This window comes from Emys orbicularis, chromosome 2 (genome assembly GCF_028017835.1).
Source record: "Emys orbicularis isolate rEmyOrb1 chromosome 2, rEmyOrb1.hap1, whole genome shotgun sequence".
Taxonomy (NCBI): Eukaryota; Metazoa; Chordata; order Testudines; family Emydidae; genus Emys; species Emys orbicularis.
Window position 1 is genome coordinate 213,367,021 of NC_088684.1, and position 17,033 is coordinate 213,384,053.

The 17,033-nt window shown below is 40.0% G+C and overlaps 1 protein-coding gene across 1 annotated transcript in view; it reads left to right on the top strand.

Annotated features, from left to right (window-relative positions):
- The window catches only part of ULK4 (unc-51 like kinase 4), a 426,845-nt gene that overhangs the window by 75,170 nt on the left and 334,642 nt on the right, over positions 1–17,033 (top strand). Inside the window, exons 19-20 of the mRNA XM_065398954.1 lie at positions 3,130–3,291; positions 15,183–15,365. Of these exons, the coding sequence (XP_065255026.1) occupies positions 3,130–3,291; positions 15,183–15,365 (345 nt within the window). The remainder of the gene's footprint in view (positions 1–3,129; positions 3,292–15,182; positions 15,366–17,033) is intronic.

The window sequence follows — 17,033 nt, forward strand, 5'->3', positions numbered from 1 at the left end:
GTTTTTAGTGTGGTGGCTGACACAGTCCCACATGACATTCTCTAAAGGAAACTTGGGAAATGTGATCTAAATGAAATTACGATAAGGTGAGTGCACAACTGGTTGAAAGACTGTACTCAAAGAGTAAGTTATCAGTGATTTGCTGTCAGAGTGAGAGGGTGTATCTACTGGGATACAGTACTATTTAATATTTTCATTATTGACTTGGAAAATAGAGTGGAGAGTGCTTATAAAATTTGCAGATGACACACCGCACTGGGAGGGGTTCAAGCATTTTGGAGGACAGGATTAGAATTCAAAATTTAAAAAATTAAATTAGAGAATTGGTCTGAAATCAACAAGATGAAATTCGATAAAGACAAGTTCAAAGTACTACATTTAGGAAGGAAAAATCAAATGCACAACTGCAAAATGGGAAATAATTGGTTAGGTGGTAAGTACTGCTGAAAAAGATCTGGGCTTAGAGCGGATCACAGACACAATATGAGTCAACAATGTGATTCGGCTGCAATAAAGGTTAATGGGAGGTAATTGTTCCATTCTACTCAGCACTGGTGAGGCCTCATTTGGAGTAGTGCGTCCAGTTCTGTGTGCCACACTTCAGGACAGATGTGGATAAATTGGAGAGAGTCCAGAGGAGAGCAGCAAAAATGCTAAAAGGTTTAGAAAACCTGGCCTATGAGGAAAAGTTTAAAAAAAAAAAAAAAAAAAAAAAAGCGGGGGCATATTTAGTCCTGAAAAAAAAAGATGGGAGGACCTGATAACAGACGTCAGATATGTTAAGGGCTGTTATAAAGAGGGTTGTGATCGATTGTTTTCCTTATTTCCTGAAGTTAGGATAAGAAGTAATGGTCTTAATCTGCAGCAAAGGAGATTAGATATTAGGAAAAACTTTCTAACTCTCTAAGGATAGTTAAATTGTACAATAGACTTCCAAGGGTGGTTGTGGAATCCCCATGGTTGGAGGTTTTTAAGAACAGGTTGGACAAACACCTGTTGATTGGGGGCTAATTGGGGGCTAATCCAATGTGCATGGATTATTATCTTTATTTTATTTGTTAATTTAAAATTACTTGGTGCCTGTTCCTGCAGATGCTTATGATAATAAGATTCAGGAAGCACAAAGGGGATGGAATAGGAAGTAACAATCTGGCCCAGGAATTTCAGGATTGCTGGACTAGATCAAAGCAGTGGTCCAGTTAGTTCACTGTCCTGTGTCTCTCAGTGGTCTATACCACATTTTCAAGGTCCAAGGAAGGACAGTTATGGAATAACCTGACCCATGGATTTTTAGGATTTTTGTTAATCCTAAACAGTTAGTGGTTGATCTATGTCCTGCAGAATGAGGATTTCAAGAAAGGGGAGAGAGGTGGTCAAGATGTTGTTTGAGGAGCAGCTAGACTCAGAGGGAAGCACTCTGTGGTGTTTGAAGAAGATAGGCCTGCCTAGCTTACCATCAGGTACCATCAGGTGATTGTAAGATTTTAGTTAAAATAGACATACGTGTAGACTGTTGTTTTAGAATCCTCTAAATGTGTTGTGTCCTTACTGTTAAACAATATTTTGGTTTAAGAAGAATATTTCTGGTCACTATATTCACCACTGGTCACAGACTCCCAGCACAGGTGCCAAACCCAGTTGGACCTGTTGGGCAAGCACATTCAGTACACAGGGTGCTGTAAACCAGGGCCTAATCTAAGACTGGGAGAACTATGTAATTCCACCCCTGGAGTGGTAAAGGCATGCAAGACCTGACATTTGAGGGCATGCACTCAGAGAAATCAGAAATGGGACAGAGGTGTAGCATTTTTGAAAGAAAATATGGCATTGCATGGTAACTATGACAGTCTCGCTATCTGTGGCAATGGGAATTGTTTTGGTGAAGTAGAACTCATGGGGGCACTTGGCAAACTGATGACTGAACATATTTCTCAGATTAAGAGTAAGGAGATAGTGCACCATAAATTTTAGATTAAAATAATTTTTGTACGTAAAACTTTTTCGTTTGTCAATGAAAAACTATAAAATAGGTTACATTTGAAATTTCTAGCTTCTGACAGTAATAGCTATGTAGGTGCAGAAATTAAGAACACATAAAAAATTAGACTATTTTTCATGTTCTTCTAACTCAAAAATGGCTGAACTAATTTCACTAAAACCTTCCAAAAGATTAATCTTTTGGCTGAGACTAAGCATGAAAAAAAATTGGCTGTGGAGAAATTTGAGAAAGTTATAAAGCAACTGAAAGAAAAACTAAAATGGAATGGGAACTCGGACTTAGTTAACTATAGGATAGTACTGATTTCCCATGACTGCTAGAATATGACATGTATATATGCAGCACTTTATAATATACATTTTCATATTCCGGTAAATGTTTCCTAGCCTTTCCCCCGCCAAACATGAGATATATGATACATTTATTGAATGGTAAGTAATGTAAATTTTTAATTAAAATAAATTCTTAAATAAACTTATTAGTAAAGGTGATGGATTGAAAGACCTGGAAAGTGTCCTCTGTATATCCATAGAAAAAGTGCACTGGGGTAATGGTAATGCAATCTGCCATGCACTGCCTCACCAATATGCCTGAACCTTGACATGGTGGAAGCACCTTTAGTGTTAAGAGTAATTAAATTTCCATGCCTATCAAGTCCTTGACCCTTTTGTTAACATCACCATAATAACTGGCATTCTTATTGGCAAATGTGATATGAACACCTGTTCATGTAGAGCTGATTGCTGAATGCTCATGACACAGTAAGACACAGTGACAACTTTCATTCATTGCTGACCTATGCTGGATTCAGAGTGATCACTTGGAGATGGAAGATTCAGTTTTAAATATTATTTCTATTTATTATCTCCTTGGATTTATTTACAGTACAAGATAAAGGGGGAGCAGGAACATAAACTTTATATTTCAAAGTAGTTGAATTTTCCTGTGAAATGACTTCTTCCCTAAGGATTTTCCATATTTTTCCTGATATCTGTGTAACAAGAGTAAGAAGCAGTATTCAGACAACACAAATTTTTTTGCTGTATTTGCCTTTTATTTAAATAGTTCAGAAAAGTAAAGTAAGAGAGAGACAATAGTAGTTAATATAAAATGCCTTTTTTCCCCTCTAGGAAGAACGTGTTGTGAATCATATGGCGGTGAAGATTGTTGAAAATGTTTGCACCACTGATTCATTTCATGCACAGGGATTTATTACAGGAGAAATTGGACCTGTTTTATGGTACCTTTTCAGACATTCCACTGTAGATTCTCTGAGGATAACAGCTATTTCGGTAAGGAGCTTCTTCTCAAAACATCTAAATATTCTGGTATTGTTAATTTGAAAAGCTTTTGAGAGCATTCTATACATATATTGAAATGTCTTTTGAATATTATTTTGATATGTGATGTTAACATTTTGTATTTCTACATACATTTCTAAAACTGTATGATAAACTTTCAGCGATCTGTTAGTTTTGTAGGAACATTGCATTCTTAAGGTATGTCTACACTGCAAGTGAAAGTGTGATTGTAGCACAGGTGGACATACCTTAATCTTAATCTTTCTGGCACAGGTTACAGTAGTAGAGAAAATGTGGCACCATGGGCTAGCAACCAGAGTACAAGCCTGTCTGGGCACTCTGGTTGCTAGGCTGTGCTAAAGCCTGTGCCACTGAGGCCTGGTCTACACTACCCGCCTGAATCGGCGGGTAGAAATCGACCTCTCGGGGATCGATTTATCGCGTCCCGTCAGGACGCGACAATCGATCCCCGAATCGACGCTCTTACTCCACCAGCGAAGGTGGGAGTAAGAACCGTCGACGGGAAGCCGCGGAGGTCGATTTTGCCGCCGTCCTCACAGCGGGGTAAGTCGGCTGCGATACGTCGAATTCAGCTACGCTATTCGCGTAGCTGAATTTGCGTATCTTAAATCGACCCCCTCCTGTAGTGTAGATGTAGCCTAAGTCTTTACTACTATTGTTACCCTTGCTAGCTAGATTGAAGTACTCCTGTTCTTTTAGCATGGGTATGCGTATGGGAGCTACAATCATACCTTCAGTTGCAGTGTAAACATACCTTTAGTATTAGTTCTGTAGGCAAATGCAGTGCTTTTACTTGTGTAATGATGACTACTGTAGGGGTCTTGCAACACAGACATTTCTTTTTTTATATGCTGTGATAAATGGAGCAGGGGATAGCTCCCTTTTATGGACACCCAACCAGCTAGTTAGATGTAAAATCCCTCTTGGTAGCTGTTCTCTGCTTGCTTTACCTGTAAAGGGTTAAAAGTCCCCCAAGTAAAGAAAAGGAAGTGGGCACCTGACCAAAAGAGCCAATGGGAAAGTAGAACTTTTAAAATTTGGGAAAGAAACTTTCCCTTTGTCTGTTCTCTCTGGGCTGGAGGGACAAAGCAGCAATGCTGTAAGCAGCTTAAGCCAGGTATGATTATAAAGCATCAGGTCATGCCTAAAACTACTTATCTGAACTCCAAATTTGTAAGTAGATCAGAATGTTTAGCTAGACACGATCTGGTTTATTTCTTATTTTGGCTTGTGGATCTTCTCTGTGCTAACCCCAGATGCTTTTGTTTGCTTGTAACCTTTAAGCTGAACCCCCAAGAAAGCTATTGTGGGTGCTTAATTTTTGTAATTGTTTCTTTTAAGATCTAGCAAAAAGCCTAAGATCCAGATGTATTTCCCCCCTTTTTGTTTTTAATAAAATTTACCTATTTTAAGAACAGGATTGGATTTTTGGTGTCCTAAGAGGTTTGTGCATGTTGTTTGATTAGTTGATAGCCACAGCTGATTTCCTTTGTTTTCTTTCTCAGCTCTTCCCCGGAGGAGGTGTAGGGGGTGTGTGTGTGTGTGTGTGTGTGTGTGTGTGTGTGTGAAAGGGCTTGAGGGTACCCCACAGGGAGGAATTCCCAAGTGCTCCTTCCTGGGTTCAAAGAGGTTTTTTTGCATTTGGGTGGTGGCAGCGTTTACCAAGCCAATGTCAGAGAAAGGTGTAACCTTAGAGTTTAATACAAGCCTGGAGTGGCCAGTATTAATTTTTAGAATCCTTGCAGGCCTCTACCTTCTGCACTCGGAGTGACAGAGTGAGGATTCAGCCTTGACATATGCAAAGGCAACAAACCTTAATTTGCTTACAGATGGAAGTTGACTTCAGTTGACTTTTAAGCAAGAGGAGCCTTGTGACAAATATATTGCTAACTTGTGAATCTTATAATGTTTGAAAGTTTTGCTCTGACCTGGAAAAAGCCTCAAAACTGTTTGACTTACATTGCTCTGCTAACATAACCTTATTCCTCTCTACCACTGTGACCAATAATTTTCACTCTACCCTTGTTCGCGTTCTGCTCATTTCACTGAGATGACTTATAATTGATGCTGAGTACATCCTAATGTTGAAAGCTAATATTGGACAAATGCCTCATGAGTTCATAATTGTCTGTTGGACTCATGCTTTACTGCACTGTCTGTGGCTAGTATTCAAAGGGTTTTGTCTTCCAAGGAATCTTTAAAATTCCTGCAGTGCTACAATACTGCTTTTAATTGTTTTGGGAAGGGGGGTAGAGGATTATTATTGTTTACTGTTAGTATTACAGAAGAGAGTAGATGATTCAACCAAAAATCAGTGTCCCATTGTTCTAGATGCTGTACAAACACATATTAAGAGACAGTCCCTGCCCTGAAGAGTTTACAAGCTAAATATGACAAAATAGAGAAATGGTGGGAGGAAGGGATGCAACATACAACAGAAGATTGGGAACGGAGGAACAACAAGATTGTGAGTTGCCAACATAACCCAGGAAGTCTGTCATAGAACTGGGAATTGTACCCAGATGTCCTGGGGCCTGTTCTGGGGCCTAAGCCTTCATTGTAGATGATCATTTTGGAGGTGTATAAATGCCCTTGGGTTAGCTATGTAACAGCCTTTAAAATATAAACTACAATCATTTTTTAAAACTTTATAAATTCCATAGTATGTTGGCAATATTTTTTAAGGTATTACCAAGATTTTTCACCCTTGTTGGGTGGGAAGAACAACTGGAGGAATGGACAAAAACTACATTAGCAGCCACTATATTCGGTGTTAAACTGCTTTTTGTTGCTATGGTTTAGAATTTGAGGGTCTTGTTGGATTCCCAGATACTAGTGTCACTAATATGGTTGGTGTGCAATTAGAGAAATGTAGCAGCATGTTAATAAAGACATGAGAGAGAATTAAAAATAAGCCAACATGGCACAAGAAATATTGTCCTTTAAAAAAAAAAAAAAAAAAATCCACGTTGAAGGCATACTTGACATGTGTCTCTTTTGCACATATGTGGGGAACTTGCCAACATGACCAAAAAACAAAAACCTGCAGAAGTGCTATGAACTTTTGGAATATTGAGGCTGCTGGTGTTTAGGATGGGATTTTACACTTACAGGCTCGATATTGTCTTTGGAGGATTAATGTATATATTTTCTATGCCAGAAGTTGCCACTGGTTTTGTCGAGGCCAGGTCCAAAATTGTGAAAGCTTTTGGATTCCTTTGAAATATGTTCATTGAGTGCTTTAAACTTTATTAGATTATTAGGATATGTAAATAGCCATTCTCTTGTTAAGGGTTCTATTATAAATCTGGTTTTAGCATCTCTAAAATCCACGAGCAAAGGAATATTAACCTCAACAGTAATGGGTTAGGCCTGAGGTGGAGGTAGAATTTTTCTGCTGCATTTGTAGTGAGTTACACAAGAAGTTCCTGGAGTAGTACTGTTACAATTCAGGGCAACTGCACCTGTATTCTTCCTCCATGGTCCAACAAGGGCACCCACTCTAGGCTCCTTGCTCCTCAGCTGTCACCTCTCTTGGGCGGAGACCCTGATCTCTCTCCCTCCTGACAAGGCTGCATAGTTCCCAGTCTAAACTGTGAATTCCCCAGCAACTCAGACTGCCTAAGTGGGCCTGCTTTGTTTCTCTTCTGAGGCTATAAACAACGTAATTTCCCACAGATATGTTACCGCACAGACCTTTCTAAGCAAGCACATGTATTGTTACAGAGAAAACATATTAAAAACAAAAAAGAAGCTGCAAGTGTGCTAATAAGCTTACCAGAGATCACCCCCCACACACTCTCGCCAGTGTCAATCCTTTCAACCCTTCCCAGGAAGGACTGGGCCTCCACTTGGACAGAAGGTCCTGTCCATTTGCTGGATCAGAAAGCAGGCCCTGAGTCAGTTTAAACTCAGACTACTTATCAAAAGTCCTTTCTTTGTCTGTTGGTCACTGGAGAATTCAGTTTGAACCAGTATATGCAAGCCTGAGTGAATTTGCCTAATCACCTCCCACAGTTCTTAGTTCCTGAAGGCTGTGGTCCTCCTCCCCCATGGAATTATATATAATCCCTGGCCCTCAATGATCTATAAATTTAAGTAAGATCTCCAAAATATATTGCAGGAACTTGCCATGTCTGTCACAAGGACACCCTAAACACTGAGCTGTTCATGATGAGTCAGACAATCTTCTAAACTTTTTTGCCATACAGTAGCAAGAAAAACAAAAGAATGAGTGAAAAAATTTAGCTTACTGGTCTTATTAGTTCTGTTCTGTAGAAGTTCTTGTAAGCCACTCATCACTGTCATATGTGAATACCTCCTCGTAGCGGGTTAAGCAGTGGTACTACACATCTGTCACCTGTTGTTTGTTCTCTGATTCTCTCTCCAGGGAGAAAAGTGTGTGGAATGGAGTGTCTTGTTTTAGTGTCTTGTTTTAGCTGTGTGTTGTGTGTGTGTGTGGTTTTTTTTTTTTTTTTAAATATTCATGTTGCTATGTATTTATGTTAAAGAAGTTAAGGTCAGAGAAATGTGTCTTGCCCTTGGAGTGGAAGGTGGTGAGATTTGTGACAGTCCTTAGTTCCTGGAGGAGTTCATTCCACAGTTGCAGACCAGTGCCAAAGAGTTCTGTCTCGCAAACAGATGAGGTTTTTTTACCTTTTATTTGTAAAGAGTTGCATTCTGCAAAAGGAGTACAGCTGTCAATCACAGTCTTCATCCCAGAACTCTTGAGATGATCTTTTTGATATTCTGGGACCAGGCCTTATAGTGCTTTGAAGATAAGGGCCAAGACCTTGAACTTGATTAGAAATTCTAAGGGAAGCCATTGTAGAGAGTGGAGGATAGGTCTGATGTGTTTGCAGTAGTCTGTGTTGCTGAGGAGATATATTACAACAGTCTGTATTAGTTGGTGTTTCCTAGGTGCTGAAGACTTCATGCTCAGGTATATCATATGGCTGTAGTACAGCCACGAAGGGAGGCAGGCATGAATAACTGAAGACACAGGTCATTGTCCACCAAGGTGGGATGGAGTCGCCTAGTCAACAAGAAATGATAGCAGATCCATGAGCATTGTTTTCTATGTGAGAGTTTAGTGTCAGTGAGGAACCCAAGAGTATTCTTAAATGACAAACGAAATATTGTGAATGTGTACCTTTGACTAAAGGAGACTACACTATTGCTGCAAACTCTTCAAAATGCTTTCCTGTGCGGCCAGCATCACCCCTCTCTTGTTCAGTTCAGCTTCAGTCAGCTGTTCATCATCCAGGAGCTGATCTCATCCAAGAACAGGGCCATCTCGGTGGTAGTGCTGTGGTTGCTTGTGGTGAAGAATAGGTACAGTTGTGAGTCATCTGCATATTACTAGTGCTTGAGTCCATGTCGTCTGACCCGTTCACTTGGTAACTGCAGATCGGTGTTGAAAAGGACTGGAGAAAGAATTAATCCTTGTGGGACGCCACAAGTGAAGAGTCTAGTGGTGGAGATGCCATTTCCAATAACTATTCCTCCAGGGTGGAATCAAACCATTTTAGTGCATTACCCTGGACTCCCACCACATCTCTCGGGAGACAACATCTCATGGACAAAACTGTTAAATGCTGCAGAAAGGACATGGAGGATAAGAATCATCATCTGACTTTTATCCAATGACCTAGGAGAAGATCATCCATTGGTGCTACTAAAGCAGTTTCAGTTCCATGTCCTGGCCAGAATCCAAGTTGTGCCAGGTCTAGAATGTTAGCTTCAATTAGATAAGGTTGTACTTGGCCTTTGGCTAGCTTCTCTGTGAGCTTGCTTAGGAAAGCTGGGTTTGGTATTGGATGGAAGTTGGCTAGAATCAAAGCATCTAGGTCTGAGTTTCTTCAGTGTTGGTTGGACTCTTGTGGGTTAGAAGGAGGAAGGGAAATTCCTTCTCTGTATCATGTTTTGGCTACATCAGTCAGGAGTGGAACCAGTTGTTCATGATTCTCTGGGCTTGCCTACATGAACATTTAGTTTGCAACAAACTGGGATGTAAATCTACTCCATGGTAGCCTGCCACATATTAACTGTCTGTGTGGACCCTGCTGATGTGCACTAACAGTTCCTTAGTGCACTTTGATCTACTGTGATTTCAAATTGGGGTAGATCAAAGAGTATTAAGGAACTGTTAGTGTATGTCAGCAGAGACCACGCAGTTAGTGCGCAGCAGGCTAGTGTGATTGTAGATTTATACCCCCCTAGCAGCTTGCTGAATGTTCATGTAGACAAGCCCTCTTTCACAGCTAGGAAGGACATGGGTCAGATTCACAAATCTTGGGTCAAGACCATTTACTGAAAAATGCAGCTTCAGTTGATATGAAACTATTTGCCAATTCATGTTAGGTCTGCCAAATATTTCTGGCTCAACTGAAAAATCAAATTTTTTCAGCATTGGCAAAATGAAACATTTCATTTCAACCCGACTCAAAATCTTTCATTTTGTTTTTTGACATTTTGACAAAAGCAAAGGAGGAATAGATTCACAAAACTCTTCGGGCATAGGGAAGGGGAGGACCTCCATTTATAAGGTTTAGCTGAGTGGTTGGGGTACTCTTGTGGAATGTGGGAGATGTAGGTTCAATTCCCCCTCTGTCTATGAGGAGAAGGGATTTGGACTTGCATCTCCCATATTGCAGGACAGTGTCTTAGCCACTGGTCTATGGGATATTCTGGTATGGTACTTCTCAGTCTCCCCTGTTGAACCTGTTCCACTTTTTATAAATAGTCATTGAAGCATACACTTGAACTTGTGACTCCCACATCCCTAACCACAAGGCTATAAAGTCATTCTTCCTCTTTCCCTGGCCCACCGACTATCTACTGTCATTCATAGTAATTAAATCTAAGAACAACGTGGTACATTTGTAGGTTTTATGAGCCATGTTGGGGTTGCAGTGGACTGATGGAAGCCTTGCTACACAATTAATGCCCTTTTGGATTAGACCAGGGGTGAGCAAACTATGGCCCATGGGCCGGATCCAGCCCACCAGCCGTTTTAATCCTGCCTTCGAGCTCCCGCTTGGGAGCGGGGTCTGGGGCTTGCCCCGCTCTGGTGCTCCAGCCGGGGAGCAGTGTCGGGAGCCGCTCCGCACAGCTTCCAGAAGCAGCAGCACGTCCCCCCTCCGGCTCCTACGTGTAGGGGCAGCCAGGGGCTCCGCTTTGCATGCTGCCGCCACCCCAAGCCCTGTCCCCGCAGCTCCCATTGGCTGGGAACTGCAGCCAATGGGAGCTGCAGGGTTGCGCCTGCGGACAGGGCAGCGTGCAGAGCTGCCTGGCCGCGCCGCTGCGTAAGAGCTGGAGCGGGGACATGCCGCTGCTTCCGGGAGCCACTTGAGGTAAGTTCCGCCCAGAACTTGCACCCCTGAGCCATCCTCCTGCGCCAGCTCTGATCCCCCTCCCACCCTCCAAACCTCTCGGTCCCAGCCCGGAGCACCCTCCTACACCCCAAACCCCTCATCTGCAGCCCCATCCCGGAGCCCGCACTCCACCCACCCTGCCCCAGCCCAGAGCCCCCTCCCGCACTCTGAACTCCTCATTTCTGGCCTCACCCCCTCCCACACCCCAACCCCAATTTTGTGAGCATTCATGTCCCGCCATACAATTTCTATACCCAGATGTGTCCCTTGGCCCAAAAAGTTTCCCCACCCCTGGATTAGAACATAACATAAGAACATAAGAATGGCCGTACTGGGTCAGACCAAAGGTCCATCTAGCCCAGTATCCTGTCTACCGACAGTGGCCAATGCCAGGTACCCCAGAGGGAGTGAAGCTAACAGGTAATGATCAAGTGATCTCTCTTCTGCCATCCATCTCCACCCTCTGACAAACAGAGACTAGGGACACCATTCCTTACCCATCCTGGCTAATAGCCATTAATGGACTTAACCTCCATGAATGTATCCAGTTCTCTTTTAAACCCTGTTATAGTCCTAGCCTTCACAACCTCCTCAGGTAAGGAGTTCCACAAGTTGACTGTGCTCTGTGTGAAGAAGAACTTCCTTTTATTTGTTTTAAACCTGCCCATTAATTTCATGTGGTGGCCCCTAGTTCTTGTATTATGGGAATAAGTAAATAACTTTTCCTTATCTACTTTCTCCACATCACTCATGATTTTATATACCTCTATCAGGTAATATATTAGACTGCACTACGGGTACGTCTAGACTGCACTATGGGTACGTCTAGACTGCAATAAAAAAACCCTGGGTACAGAGTCTCAGATCCCAGGTCAACTGACTCGGGCTAGCAGGTCTCAGGGCTGCAGGGCTAAAAATTGCAGTGTAGATGTTCAGACTAGGGCTGGAGCCTGTGCTTTGAGACCCCCCTCCCAGCATTGGCCTGCTAAACCCAGGGTTGTGAGTTCAATCCTTGAGGGGGCCACTTGGGGATCTGGGGCAAAATCAGTACTTGGTCCTGCTAGTGAAGGCAGGGGGCTGGACTCGATGACCTTTCAAGGTCCCTTCCAGTTCTAGGAGATGGGATATCTCCATTAATTAAATTAAATTAAATTATGGGGTTTCAGATTCCAGGCTCCAGCCCTAGCCCAAATGTCTACACTGCAAATTTTAGCTCTGCGAGCCTGAGCTCTGCAAGGCTGAGCCAGCTGACCCAGGCCAGCAGCAGCTGTGCCACAGATCTTTTATTGCAGTGTAGACATAACATGTATGTCTTTCTGTGACATTGAGCCTCTTTTTGGTATGTGCCATCGGTTTCACTGTAATTTATTGTTCCAAAGATATATTTTGTGCCTCATGACTGTGTGAACAGATGTCATTAGTCCTATATCCTATTTTATTTGATCATATTTGAGGGAGCCTCCGCTGCCTTTTTTAAAGGTATCTTGAAGAATTCTTCACAATTGAGACTTAGTCATATCTAAGAATGCATTTTGTTTGAGAAATGACTGTTGTATCTTGACAGAGAGAGAACAGGCAATATGGAAAGTACACCAACATCAGGATTTCACTCTAAGGGTACTCTGGAATTGTGCTCCTTGTGATTATTATTATTTATTATAATTTAGTTTTAATCAATAATAAAAATCTATCAAGAAGATTCTGTCCTCAGTGTCTGGAGTCAAGGAAAAAGACACTTTTTTTAATGCAGTCCTCTGTCACAGATGATAAGCTGGAACTGAGTCTCAATATTTTTGTTTTCTTTGGAGTCTAGCTTGCACCAGGTAAATATAACAGACTTTGTCCTGTAGAGAAACTGAATCTTTTTAATGTCTTGCCTGTGTCAAAGAAATAATTCTATAAAATATGAGTCAAAATGGCTCATTCTCACAAGTGCAGCAGTTAAAAACATTTTTTTCAAAATAAGTGGAATGGTTATGTCTTCGTTGGCCACAAAATATTGATGCAGTGTTTAAAATATGAAGAGAGAGAGTGAGAGAGTTTTGCCTTTTCTATGGTAGGAAGAGCCAGCTACATACAGCATAAACCACTTAAATGGGGATTAAAAACTTGGCAAAGCTCAGCTGAGTCATCTTATTTGATTTGATTTTTTTTCTGACTGATGGACTTTGCAGAATCTGTTTTAAAAGAGAGATGGCTATAGAAAGTGAATGAAAAGAGCAGGAATTGGTAAGGCTGCATTGGTCTGGAGAGGACAAGAAAGTAGGAACACTGAGTAGTTGAACAGGTTCAATAAAATGTCTATTTAGTTCTACTGTTAAATAACCCATGTTTGGTTTAAATAGACTCCACTGCATTTCTAAGCACCAAGCAAATACTTAGCTATTTTTTTTATAACTCCAGGACAGAAAAAACAATGGGATCAAATTTAGAACACCTGGTTTAAAATGCATATCAAACATTATTTAGTATAAAACAGTATAAATTTGTATTTATGGTCTAATGTCGCAGTTATATTTTTCTCAGGCAAGTTACTTTATTATTACAGTTCTGAGATATTAACTCTTCATCATTCTGGACTGAATAGGACTTTAAAAATGCTGAAACTAAATCAGTCTTGCAAATTTTCTCTTCATTAGACTAAGTCTCTGAAGCTCAGCTCAGAGATTCTGCAAACTTCAGATTTAGAAATTACCCAAACTTAAGGTGCTTTAGGGACAGAATGTCCTCCCAGTTGCTTAGGAGCTTGATAAATCATACCTTTTGCAGAGTCAATCAGTTGTGCTGGGACTAGAGGTGCTGCTGCCCCCCGTGGCTTGAAGTGGTAATAACAAACACTAAATACATGGTTCAGAGTAGCAGCCGTGTTAGTCTGTATCCGCAAAAATAACAGGAGTACTTGTGGCACCTTAGAGATTGGCACCTTGGAGTGGAAATCCATCAACTTCATTAAATTTGTTAGTCTCTAAGGTGCCACAAGTACTCCTGTTATTTTTACTAAATACATGGTTTCCATCATCAGCACCTCCACTATCAAAACTGTTCCAGCACCCCAGTGTCAATCAGCAAACATTACCCAGTATGAAAACTGAAACCTCATAAATGAAAATGGAAAGTCTACAAAGTTTACTAACGTTTTGAGAGAGTTAGGCAAATACTGTCTGGCCTTGTACAATCTGTTTAGACATATTTCAGTGACCCCTTTCTTTAGAAAGTTTCTCCAGTTTAATTGGATAGGGATTTTGTATCAAGAGAAAGTTAGATTTTTGTCCTACCAGCTGCTCCAAGAATCTTTTCAATACTAATGAAACCAATTGTGTGTCTGTGTTAAAGTCACTATGGGGAGAATTCTTAATTTATTTGAATATTCTGATTATGGCATGATCCCTTGAGATTCTTTTCTTTCATTTAAAATGTACATTTCTTCAATTTTTACTTTGAGATTTTTTAAAACCTTTATTTTGTTTCAAATACTATAGATCAATGATTTTCTACGTGTGATCCGTGAACCCCTAGGGATTTGCAGGGGGTCTGCAAAAGTTGTCATTACCTCTGGGGATCTGCAGACTATGTCTAAAATTTCCAAAGGGATTCACACCTCCATTTGAAATTTTTTAGGGGTCTGCAAATGAAAAAAGGTTGAAAACCACTGCTGTAGATCTGTTTCATACACTTGGATAATGCAAAACTGATTAATTCCTTGATGTCGGTGAAGATAATAGCAAAAGAAAAATTACTTATTTATATAAAGTGACATCATTTCCTTTTATTGTCAATTTCTCTCAATTTGGTCAGATACCTATGTTCAAACTTATTATTTGACTTACCTATGCAGATTGAAAATAAGAACATTGCTCTTCCTCCTCCTCAGCTGGATTATTTCAATGGTCAAAAAAGTTAGATTTGATATAAAAGTATGGAGTGTGTTTGATGAATTTTGTGATTGTTTTTATTTGTAAATATTAGTTTTAAATTTTATATGAATCCTTACTCTAAAGAAATGGGAGTTGTTTTTCTTGTTCCTTTATAGGCTTAATTGCTTATATCATCTGCTTTAGCTTTGGTTTTCTTTTTCCTTAATTAAAACAACAAAAACATGACTTCCTTGTTAATCTATATAGTTAAATCAGGATATTCACTATTGTGTATAGAAGAGTTAAGCAAAATTAATTTAGCTAACACAGACACCCAACTTATAATAAAATAACCATTTTGTATTATGATATTGTACCTTAGCAAGGAATAACATTTACACTAACAAAATGCTTGATTAAAATTATTCTTTCTAATTTATACAGCAAGTTGCAGTGTGTGTATATGAGTGTGGGGGGAAATTAAACCATATGAATTCACTACATTTGTCTGCTCCTAAAAATACAATTGGAAAAGCTGTTGCTGTTCATTGATTTTCTTTATTGCATTAGTTATTTTATTATTAAAATGAAAATAGCATTACTTAATGGGAATATCTTATTATTTATATAGGCTTTATGCAGGATTACTCGTCACTCACCCAGTGCTTTCCAGAGTGTGATTGAAAAGGTCGGGTTAATGGCTGTTATAAACTCATTGGCAACTGGAATATGTAAAGTTCAACAGTACATGCTGACCATGTTTGCTTCTATGTTGTCATGTGGGATTCATCTTCAGAGACTGATTCAAGAAAAGGTTTGATTTAAACTTTATACTATTCTTGATTCTATGATTCTGTCTTGCACATGTCATTTTGGTATACCAAAAACTTTTCCTGACTCTTCATAGACTATGAAAGGTCATATGACAACTCATCAACCTTTTTGTTCGCCCTTAATATTCACCTTGTTTTGTAGTGGAGATAAATAACAGCTCAAGTTATTGAAACACATTCCTACACTACCCAAAAAGCTGAAAAAATGGACATAGGAATTGAGATTTCCGTACTGGATGAGGCCACTGGTCCATCAAGTCTGAAGTCCTGCTTTCAACAGAATGTAATACCTGATGCTTCAGAGAACTATGAACTCCCTTCCCCATGTAGTGGTTAGCCAGTTGTGCAATGTGGAACATGGGAAGTAGTGGGGAGGAGGAAGGATGTGGTGGCAATAAATTCCCTCCCAGTCCTGGCAGGTGTTCATCTTACACTCTGAAGTAATTAATCTGTTTACAATTATCTTTGCATATGTAACTACAAATATTGCAGTTCTTCAGTATTTTTATTTTGCATCTTTATTTTGTATAGGACCTTTTATTGATACTATATCCCAAAACACAGTAGAGTTACCAACTTAAATAAAAAAAAGAGAGAAGTTGAGGGGCACAGACAAAACTTGACAACGTTTTTCATAAGGGAATCTTTCATCCCTATGGTCTATCTGGTCTTTACGGAACAAGTTCCATTCTGTTGGTATGATAATTACCTTTACCATGGCTGGAACATCTGCATCTGCTTAAGAGAACTGTACAAGTATTTCCTAGTTTTTCTTCTGCTTACAAAACGTCTGCTTGTTGGCTTTTTTAAGGGTACCAGGAGTTTCCCATTCTTTCTGTATAGATTTTTACATAATGTAATTTTATCAATTTGCTGCTGTTAAACATTTGTATGTAGCTCCATAGATTTGCATGGCTCTATATTGTGAGACTCAGGACATGCACCTTTCCCTGCGGAGTTTACAGTCTACATGCAGTTATCAGTCACCATTTTGCACCTGATGGGTTCAGAACTCCTTTACTAAGATGTGGTACTTCTTGTAGCTGGCCTTGTGTATGATAGCTTTCAAAGTGCCCTCAGATCTCTAGCAGTCACACGCCCCATTGTCTGCATTTTTGGTCATTCACTTTAATAGAGAAGACCACTTGAGCAGACACAATAGTGTCTCTCGGGACTAGATACTTAGGTCAAGAAAATTACTACCTGCTATCTACACAATGGAGGATATAATTAAAACAAAAAATGTAAAATAATGAGGTACAGAACTTGACAGGATTTTTTTTGCAAATCTCAAGAGGTGGGACTGATCTGTAATTGAGTTGCTGGTTCAGCTAAAATTCAGTAAATTCAGAAGGCTCTAGCCTGGCCATCAATTGATAATGACCCTAAGGAAAAAACAATGAGAAATGCATGAGGACAGCTACTTTGACATAGTACCGTTCGACATTTAAAAGAGAAAATGTGTAGTGATTGAAGCTAAAATTGTACTTGGATTATGCTATCCATATAGGACCTTAGGCCAATTTGTATTGTAAGTAAAATGTCTTGCTGAAATAATCATTTTATTAACTCAAGACATTTTTAACAGTGTCACAGGTCCTGATAAATGTCTGTAATTTATCTTCTAGAAAATGATTAAAAGCTACTTA